The 11023-nt window shown below is 37.6% G+C and overlaps 1 protein-coding gene across 1 annotated transcript in view; it reads left to right on the forward strand.

Moving 5' to 3' along the window:
- LOC110457586 (methylosome protein 50-like) overlaps positions 1-11021 on the forward strand; it is a 34846-nt gene extending 23825 nt beyond the window's left edge. The window contains exons 2-9 of the mRNA XM_021508920.1: positions 925-1110; positions 1966-2107; positions 3744-3793; positions 4582-4652; positions 5630-5684; positions 6994-7177; positions 7756-7833; positions 8342-11021. Coding sequence (XP_021364595.1) covers positions 925-1110; positions 1966-2107; positions 3744-3793; positions 4582-4652; positions 5630-5684; positions 6994-7177; positions 7756-7833; positions 8342-8615 — 1040 coding nt within the window. The 3' untranslated portion in view covers positions 8616-11021. The remainder of the gene's footprint in view (positions 1-924; positions 1111-1965; positions 2108-3743; positions 3794-4581; positions 4653-5629; positions 5685-6993; positions 7178-7755; positions 7834-8341) is intronic.
- The last annotated feature ends 2 nt before the right edge of the window (positions 11022-11023 follow it).

The following is an 11023-nucleotide window of genomic DNA, read 5'->3' on the forward strand; positions in this document are numbered from 1 at the left end:
GGTGAAATAGAATAGTGAGGCCGGGGGAAGATGGGTTAAGACCAGAACTCTATAATCATAATTAGTCATTGATGTGTTGTCCCTGATATATTCCTTAGAAGAAAAAGTTAATTTTTAACAGAAAATGCAGTTAGATTTTCTGAAATGGTGAAAATACGGCCCAGGGGATTTTAAATAACAACCACCGTAATATTTCAGTGACAAGGATTTGAAGTTGTCCCGATCGAGACATGTGGCCAATAGATCCTCAGATGGTTGAGATACATACACCAGCATATACCTGGCCTGATCATATGCCAAGGAGCCCTGGGGCCAATTCATGATGAAAAATTATTTAAGTCTAGTAAGCTGTCCTAACCAGAGATTAACTCTTCCAACAGCCTTATGTTTGTACAACCCATAGAGTAGAATGACGCCGGTCTATTTCAGGCTCACATTCCCACATATGCTGGTACCATTTTGTGTATCTAGGATACCAAGGATACAAATTTATATTCAAATAGTTTACTACAGAGCAATACTGGTGGTAAATGTTGTTGAGTTTCTTGTTATAATGTTATTAACTTATTCACCCCTGAAATTTCAGGATTCACTATTCCAGCCTTTGAATTGGAAGAGTCTAAATGTATCTTCAGGGGTGAATGAGTTAATGTTACTGACCTGTCTAGTCTGACAATCTGTAGGACATAACATTCGTTAGACTAGACAGAATGTCGGAATACAGATGTCTTGTTTGGTAGATTTCTTTAGACATTGAAGGACAGGATTATTATGTTTACTTACATAGAATGTCTCATTACTCAGGGGTCATACTAGACAGGATGTTGGAATAGTTAGGCATCATATTAGACAGTTGTCTGAATACTCAGGGGTGAAATTAGACAGTTTTTACTGAAATTAAACTACATGTTTTGTGTTTTACAGATGGAGGAATATTACTCGGGGCATCAAACCTGACTGGTCGGTACTGGTATGGGTCTATATGGTACTACCAGGACCCCTCGTGTGCCCCCGATGTGGAGAAGTGCAAGGCTGGCGTACAACTAGAGGCGGGGCTTAGTGATGCGCAGTGGCTCAGCAGTACCAAGGTCCTGGTGGGCCTTGATACAGGTAAGAGATTTCCTGGAATGCCAGGTGTAAATATTCATATACAACAGAGGGATTTCCTCATTCTAAATATACATATGATCCTCGTTGTTCAGCCAGTTCATGATAAAGCTGCTAGAAATGAAGATGACTTGATTCTTGAGGCTGGACTTTCTTTTACCTAACAGTGTTCTCTTTAAAAGCAGTTTCTGGCAAAATTAGCCTACTATTCATCAACTTTGAGCCGCCTATTTTTAAAATATGTATAAGGTCTTCATGATTATAGCATGTGAACCAGCTATTCTCTTCGAGACAGCTACCTATTTTAAAACTCATCGAGAACACTGTCTATGGAAGAGTACATTCTTGTATAAATACCTATTAATGTAGGGAAGTGAATTTAAAGTTGAAAAAAGGGGTAAAAATACTCGCCTGCTGGATGACGACTAAGACTAAGATGAAATGTGACATCCACTGATTGTTAATCACAGCGTCATATTACTGGACGAGGCATGAAATCTCCTATAAAATGGATTCTCATAGAATAATCAATTCATCTTCCCAGTGAATTGTCAGCTATTCATATTATCTACTTTAATAATGTGTATGTAATGATGACAGTTATGTTGTAAAAGTTAGAATTTTCACTGTGTGGAAAATTTTCACTAGGTTTCAGTTATTATTAAATCGGCTTAAATTGATATGGGTACGAATGTATATCAAGTGAATCAACACACTGGGATGTATGTGATGATGCAGCAATGTCGATGGCAACATTTCTACATTTCAAGTACTTTGAAAAAGTCGAAAAAAATGAAAATTTGCACACACAAAAGATATTTTGACAGTTTATCTACACATACAGATTTATGATTACAGGAGGACTTGCAGTATGGGAACTGATTGATGACTTTGACACCTTTATGCATCAATTATCAACGTTAGAACACGATGACGTTGTCAGCTCAATATCCATCACTAGTGACAACAAGAGGGCCATCTCAGGAAGCAACGACAGATGGTACGGTTGCTGTATAACAGTTTTGACCTGTCAAACTTTCGCTCTATATTTAATTATACAAGCTATATTAACCTTGTGCTGATTTTGTCCTTCATGTTAATGACTAAGGTATATGGCATACTGATATTTGCTGCGATGATATATTTGCCCTCATTATGGAGGCCGAAAAAGGCAAACAGTAAACTGCATTGAAATTACCTATGATAAAGTATAAACATAGAGTAAAATCGGTTTTAATGCAAACTCATTCAGTTAAAGGACCATTTTTGAGTTCTGCACATTTGCAAGAAAAAATTTCGTGGGTATATAATTGTGAGAGGACAGTTTTGCATGGATAATGGATTCCAGGGCCCCTAACTCTGGCAGTTCTCACGAGTTGTATATGTATATATCTATACTCTAGGGCTGCAACAATATATCATGCGACAATACGTCATGATATTTTGAATTCGGTACGATACACAATATTTTTTGGGAGGTCACGATACACCAACGATATTTTCCAGATTTTGTTGTTTCTGTATTTAGTCTACTCATATCGGTTACCACATTGTGTGTGACAGCTTCAGCTTGGCATGAAAGATGTAAATTGTGTCATGCCTATTTTGGACAAAGTCTACTTCCAGTTGTAATATTGCCATTAGAATTTTGTAGCATATATTGATATCTTGATACATCGTGTTACTGGCCCAGGTAACACAATGTATCAGGCCCAATATTTTGTATCAGGCACAATATCTTTTCCCTTTGCTTCTACTGTTGCTATATGTATTGTGATACATATTGTATCGTGGTGGTAATGTATCGTTACAGCCTTACTATTCCTGCATCAAAATTACATATATTTTTAGCTCACCTGGTCCAAAGGACCATGGTGAGCTTATGCCATACCGCAGCGTCCGTCCGTCAACTTTTCCTTTAAAACGCTACTAGTCCTGAACGGCCTAGTAGATTTTGACTAAATTTGGTCTGGAGCATCCTTATGCCAAGGGGACTCAATTTTGTAAAAATGGTGGGTCTCGTCCCTCAGGGACCTGAGGGGCGGGGCCCGATAGGGGAACTATAGCAAATTCTTTAAAATCCTTCTTCTTCTGTAGGATTGAAAGGATTTGTTCCATATTTGGTCTGAAGCATCCTTGGGTGAAGGTGAACCAATTTTGTATAAACCTTGGGTCTGGCCCCCCAGGAGCCTGAAGGGCGGGGCCCTATAGGGGAAACATAGCAAATTATTCTTTAAAAACCTTCTTCTTCTGTAGGAAGGAAAGGATTTGGTCCATATTTGGTGTGGAGCATCATTGGGTTAAGGTGAACCAATTTTGTATAAACCTTGGGTCTGGCCCCCCAGGAGCCTGAAGGGCGGGGCCCTATAGGGGAAACATAGCAAATTATTCTTTAAAAACCTTCTTCTTCTGTAGGAAGGAAAGGATTTGGTCCATATTTGGTGTGGAGCATCATTGGGTTAAGGTGAACCAATTTTGTATAAACCTTGGGTCTGGCCCCCCAGGAGCCTGAAGGGCGGGGCCCTATAGGGGAAACATAGCAAATTATTCTTTAAAAACCTTCTTCTTCTGTAGGANAAAAACATATATGCAGCTATCAGTTTTGTTTAACTTATGCTTCCTAATTTTCATTTCAGTGTGAAAGTTTGGGATTTGGAAACGCTAGCTTCTAGAAACACATACAGAGGTAAGCTTAAGGCCAAAGTTGTTAACCCATCTTCACTAGCCAAGTGTTCGCCTCGTATACACTCCACTTACCCTTGGCGAATATAGCATTGTTAACCGAGCCTTCAAATGTTCGTGCGGTGCCAATCGCTCTCATCTAATGAAATCGCATCTTACATATAGCGCTGTTGACGAAGGAAAACAGTAATGGCGATTCCCTTTACGGAAGCACGTTGTTGTTTATGTGTTTTACCCCAAAAAAATAGGTGCACAATCTTTGGGGAAACTTCTGGAGTTTAAAATTAGTTGGTGGAAATCCTTGACTTCGTGCCACATGTAAATGATGACCTGGGAAAATATTTGTGCTGCCTTTGGATTGTTTCCATATTTCTCTGTCATTTAAACTCCTCCTCGACATACACATGCTTTTGTCAACGCATCGATGGAGTGTGTATGTAAAGGTCATTCTGATTGGTTAAAAGTTTTTTTGGGAGAAGAGCGATAACTCAGTATGTCCGCTTGGTGGCAGTGGAGGGAATTATGAAAACAAGGCTATATCCGCCAAGGATAAGTGGAGTGTATACGAAGCGAACCATTGGCTAGCGAAGATGTTGTTAACCTTGATGTAACACTAAATCTGCAAAATTTTATCAACTGACTCTTTGGAATTTCACAATTGTCTTCCTAGAATATCATAGTTTTTCCATATGCTGAAATTGTGTTATTGAGATTAGAAAAAATCTACTTAAACAATCAATTTGTGAAATTCATGTTGATGATATGGCAATGTCTGTCTGTTGTCTGTTCTAGCTCACAGTGATACAGTGGAATGCATCAACTGTCACCCGACAGAGTCGGACATCTTCTTGTCCTGTTCACAGGTAGGTTGAGACCCGAGAAGGATTTAATCATTAACAGTTGGCTATATTTCTTACCTGTTCCTAGGTAAGTCGTGTTCAAGAAATTTAGCCCCATGGAGTCCAACATCTTTCTGTACTGTTTACAGGTAGGTCAAGTTTCGAGGATTTGATCACAAACAATTGGCTAAATTTCTGTCACATTCCAAAGATTTAGCCCCACAGAGTCCAACATCTTTCTGTCCTATTCACAGGTCGGTTGAGACTCAAGGATTTGATCACAAACATTTGGCTAAATTTCTTTCCTGTTCTTAGGTGAGTTATGTTCAAGGGATTTATTTAGCCCGACAGAGTAGTACTGTAAAAGATGTGGATAAATTAGGTTGCCTTACAAGCGTCTGCTGTAGGGAATTTCCCTTTAGCTCAGTGGTAGAGCGTCGGGGCTGGAGAGCCAAGGGTCGCAGGTTCGAGCCCCAGCGACGACACTATCTTTATCACTATTCCTCGTCCTACTACAGTACATCTTCCTGTCCTGTTCACAGATAGGTCGAGACTCCAGGATTTGATCACAACAATTGGCTACATTTCTTTCCTGTTCCTTGGTGAGTCATGTTCCAGGGATTCAACTTGACAAAATTGGCTATATCTTTGTTTTGGAAGTCATGCATCAGGGTTTAATCCCAGAGATTCTGTCATATTTCTCTTCGATTTACTGGTTTCTCAATACTCAAGGATTTAACCTGACAGATTTGGCTTTATAACTGTCCTGTTCACTGGTATTTTAAGAGTCAAAACACTAAACTCCACAGAGGCAGCTATAAATCATCACAGAGTCTGTCTTGTCTCAAGACTCCAGACATTCACCTCAGAGTCAGCCAACTTTCTCTTCTGCTCATTGTTACAAAAGATTTCCCTGGGATGGCTTTGTTGTGTTCAAGGGAGATCAATCTTGCTACAATTTGTAAGATCAGATAAAATGGAATGCTTCTTACCTTTTTCAGGATGGCCGAATATTTTTATGGGACACAAGAAAACCCAAACCAGTTAGTATTGTAGGTAAGTGAACATTTCGCTGTATTAAAATTGAAACCTTGTAAACCCTATGATTATATGTCCTGCTGTACAGACTCAATTGTAACAGAAGTTTTAGAAATGCTTATCAGAAATACTTTGGTTTCCCACACACACGGCCTATGTTCTACTATTGAGGTAGTTGTTAAAGTTGGTTACAACAAGTAACCCTTTGATGTTTTACCTATCGACAGACAGTGTATACACACTGTATCGAAAAGGTTATTGGCGGAAAGTAGACCAGATTCCCAGCCAATAACCTAGTCAGTACAATGTGTATACACTCTCTATTGATAGGTGAAACATCCTGTGTTATATGAAATTAACAATTACGAACTGGTTAATAATTCAAACTGCTCACTCAGTCATAGCTTGACAAAGGGACCAGTTGGTCTTGAAATGTTGCGACACCTTTGATACGTACATTGTTTGTGTATAAAGCAAACTTTTATACATGTATTACCATTTTCCAAACTGATGAATCTTATTGAAGATACAGTAGCATTGGTTTTGTTTACTTTGGTGGTTAAAAGGCCTTTCAACAACAAAAAGTCAGTTAAGACCCTTAAACTGTAAAATAGTAAGGTTATTTGTGGCCAAAACCATTAAACTGTAAAATAGTAAGGTAGTCTGTGGCAAAAACCAAAAAACTGTAAAATAGTAAGGTTATTTGTGGCCAAAACCATTACACTGTAAAATAGTAAGGTAGTCTGTGGCAAAAAACTGTAAAATAGTAAGGTCGTCTGTGGCAAAAAAATGTAAAATAGTAAGGTAGTCTGTGGCCAAAACCATTAAACTGTAAAATAGTAAGGTAGTCTGTGGCCAAAACCATTAAACTGTAAAAAAGTAAGGTTGTTTGTGGCCAAAAGCATTAAACTGTAAAATAGTAAGGTAGTCTGGCCAAAACCCTTACAATGTAAAATAGTAAGGTAGTCTGTGACCAAAACCCTTACACTGTAAGATAGTAAGGTAGTCTGTGGCCAAAACCATTCAACTGTAGAATAGTTAGGTAGTTTGTGGCCAAAATCATTAAACTGTAAAATAGTAAGTTTGTCTGGGGCCAAAAGCATTAGACTGTAAAATAGTAAGGTAGTCTGTTGCCAAAACCATTAAACTGTAAAATAGTAAGGTAGTCTGGGGGGGGAGGGGAGTAGTGTGGACTTACAAATGTAGTCTGTGGCCAAAACCATTAGGTGGTAGGGAAGTCAGAAGTAGTATAAGTGTTGTGAAATTGAATATGCTGCTACACTGTCTTGAAGAGAGCTTTTACACTCCCATGTTTTGTCTGTTTCAGATAAGTTACCCCTTCAACATTCCCCTAAAAGTGTTGTTTGGCAGCCGAACTCCCCACATTCATTTGCTGTCGGTGACGAAACCGGTCAAATCGTAGTCAAGGATACACGAACATCAATAGGAACACCAGTGACGTACACGGCACACTGTCGCTGTGTCAACAGACTAGAGTTCTCCAAAGACAAGTAAGGACATCACCAATGGGTTATACTGTAATTTGAAGCGATCATTAGGTTGAAGAGGGCTAGAAATTAATCTTTAAAATCACTAGTCAGTTAGGCAGGTTGTTCACAATATTATTCAATGTGACAGTTAATATCAAATTTTGACTATGGGGCTAGGAGAACCACTAGTTTTGGATCGATGCACACAGAAATGTTGACCAAATAACTTTTAACACATCATCCAGATGAAAGTAAAAAGAAAAGAAAAAAGGGTAACTTCCATTTTGCATTATTTTTAAGAGGCTCTGTATGCTGTAAGGTATTCTCCTGAAACCAGAAGATGTTCCATAACATGTATGTGGATTTATTTGATGTTAGTTCCTGTACATATTCGATACTCCAGGGGTTATGCTCACTTACATTCTCTGCACCCCTGGAATATGTCATGACAAATCGTGCCTTAATATCTGTGTTGCTGTCTTTTTATGGAGCTGTTGAATTGTATTGAGTGGCTAAATCTGTGGAACATGACTCATCTAGGAACAGGAAAGTAAATTGTAGCATGCTGTTGTATATCTGTCATACTTGTTTTATTACAGTCCCAGCCTGCTGGCCTCGGTATCGGACGATTGTGAGGTTGTGGTCACCGACATTAGTTCTCCAAAGTGTACAGAAATGTGAGTACTTGTGTAGAATTCTACCCTTCTTATATGCGAATGTACTGTAGTGAATTTACAAATAGCTGAGAAATTGAGAAGTTTGTATGTCCATATCATAAATATAGAAGGGGGGGGGGGGGGGGGGGGGGGGAGGGGAGTAGTGTGGACTTAGAGGGCAGTACCCTTTACAATTTGAATCTTTTTTAATTCAAACTATTACTATTGTAGACCTTACCACACATTCATTTTCTATTATAAGTGCCTCTTCTCCCCACCAATTTATGCATAAGTGAAATAGCCATTCAAAGAGCGGATTTTAATGGCTTGTTCTGTTTTAATGAAAAGGTTGGAAGACAATAAAGAAAAAGAAAAATACTTCATAAAAGAATTCCGATGTGAATTTTGTTCACAAATATAGTTTACTGGACCTGACATAAGCAGTTTATCCCTAACTATCATATTTAACAGAAATGAAGGGAGTGACATTGTTTTAACCCGCATTATTTACATTTTCTCCTCCCTACAGCTACAGAAATCGGTCACACCGCGACTTTGTGAAGGGGTTGTCTTGGAGAGGAAACAAAGTGTTCACATGTGGTTGGGACTCTCAAGTGTTAACTCATACCATAGACAGTGCTGCTGTGCCAACCTCTGACATGGTTGCCGTGGCCACCAAGGTCAAAGGTCAGACGAGTATAGGTGACATGGAGTGTAAGGTTGAGACTTCAAATAAAGACATGGTGAAATGCAATGGTAACAATAAGGGTAATGGTGATTCCATGTCTGTAGAAAGCACCTGACCACACAACTACCTCAGATCTAACAAAGTCCACCATCAGTTGTTCATGTCAAGGACACTCGAAGATCCTCACCAGTTGCTGGCTATTTACTGGACGATTTAGATCGTTACCAGGCATTTTGCTGGACGATTTAGGTTATAAACAAGTAGATCATTTAAAGGGTGATTACAAATTTGTATTGACTGCAAGGTTATTGTAGTAAACTTTGTTGACCGATTTTAGATAAAGAAACTAAAAGTGTAAAATATTCAGTACCAGAAAGTGAAGAAACTGCTCTATCACTATAGCTTTGATTTCTTTCTTTTTTTCATCAGTTTTCAGTATATTGATATCATCTTTTAATAGAGACAGAGTTATATTTTTATAAAAGTTGATGTTCAGATTTCAAATTTGTGAAAACAATTCTTTCAATTGAGACACATTTGATACAGAGTCTTTTCTCCACAAAAGCTTTTGAACTGCACAATCAAAATCAATATCTAATAAAAGGGCCAGCATTTGTATGTTTACATATATATGAGTGAAGTCGGCCCTAAGAAGGGAGGCAATTATAATTGATCATGATTATATACATTGAAATGCATTTGAATAGCAGACTCGAGAAAAATATTTTGGGTCACAAAAGAGGTATTGTTTTCCATTATGTGCAGTAGAATGTGAGTTAAGATCATTATGGTTATATGGTGTAAAATGCATTATATGTACAGTTAAACTTTGATCATTTTCTTATAACTTAGGAGTGCTAAAATAAGGACGTTAACTGTAATTGTCTGTTTAGGGTTAATCTGTGAGGGTAAGCACTCCCAATAGGGGCCTGTAGAAGATATTGTTAAGTTGTATAGAGCTGTGTCTACCCTTTGCTTAATGAATGTTTGACACTTACTTATAAAGATGAATTGTTATATCTGTATTTAACAAATTCACCCATAAAGTCACTTTTGAACCTTACTCAATCAAAGACTGGGTAAGTCCAGTTTTGATATGTAGGGTTGAATGAGTTTTAAAAATGTAAAAACGAACATTTTTTATCCGCTCAAATTCATTGGTGTGCGCTACAGCCAGTGTGATCAATGATCATTAACTCATTCATCCCTGAAGACACATTTGAACTCTTCCAATTCAAATGTTGGAATAATTAATTTTGAAATTTCAGCGAATGAGTTAATAAATGTCCTTTCGTTATGACCTGTACTTGAGATCTCTTCAGCCATGTCAGCTTGAAGGAGATCTTTCATCCATACCTGCCTATGTAATGTATTGTGGGCCATGTAGAACAGATTCCAGTAAATCTAGATTCAGTCAAAAACATTGCTTTCCAGACCTGAATTATCCATTGTTTTATTAATCTGGAAGGTTAAGCATTCCAGTATTTTTTCGTAGAAACGTCCAGATCAACAAGATTCCACAGCCAAGCACAATTTATACTGTTCGTAGGATATTAAAACAACACAGCGAGATTGAATATTTGTGTCTGACCTGGTTTTACAAAATGAGTTTCCTTTGTGATTATATAAATACACAGTTTCCCAAGTTGTGATAGTCATATAAGTTAATTTCAAAAGAGATTTACTGATTATCTTTTACAATTTGAAAATTAACTTATTTGAGTGAGATAACATTAATTTCAACCAACACAACTTGGGGAAATCTTTGTCAGCAATACTCTTAACAAGTGTACAATTCCAATTTTTGTTCGCGAACTTTTTGTCCAATTCAAAAGATATGGGAGAAAAACAATTTAAAACCCATGTAATAAAGACAACTCAGATCCTCATATACAATCCAGAACTCTTCAAATAAGTTGTTTTCTGGTCAGAATTTGTGCTTTGCATAACTACCCTATATATGATGTTTATTTTTTTGTTACTTAGATTTTTTCCTTTATTGCTTCTATTACTGAAATAGTTACTTTAAACCAGGAAATGTTCTTCCTTTGTTGGTCAAATCCATATTGATCCAGTTTTAATTTTGCCCTTCACATTTAATTACTATGTATATTTCCCCAGTATGTTGATATCAATGCTTGCTGTAATGAAAAATTCACCCTCAATTTCAGAAGCCGAAAAAGACGAAAATTAAACTGCATTGAACATTTCCCAATTTAAAGTACATATGATCTTAATGTCAATGAAGACTTTATACATGTTAATGGGTATGTCTTTCTGAAAGTAGTAAATATTTCCAGGGGAGAGTGTCCTCAATCAGCAAGGTATGCGAGGCCTAACATTAACTGATGATTTGTATGTGATGTTGTGTGTAGTGGCTGAATGGTGTGTGAGCGACTTTCGTCAGCGGGAGTGCATGCTGCAAATTACAGGCAAAAAACGGCAGTTTTCTTACAATAATTCAACAAATTAGCGATATTATATATAATGAATAAACATTGACTGCAATGTGTTCATATAATA

This window comes from Mizuhopecten yessoensis, unplaced genomic scaffold, assembly GCF_002113885.1.
Source record: "Mizuhopecten yessoensis strain PY_sf001 unplaced genomic scaffold, ASM211388v2 scaffold9253, whole genome shotgun sequence".
In the NCBI taxonomy this organism is placed as follows: domain Eukaryota; kingdom Metazoa; phylum Mollusca; class Bivalvia; order Pectinida; family Pectinidae; genus Mizuhopecten; species Mizuhopecten yessoensis.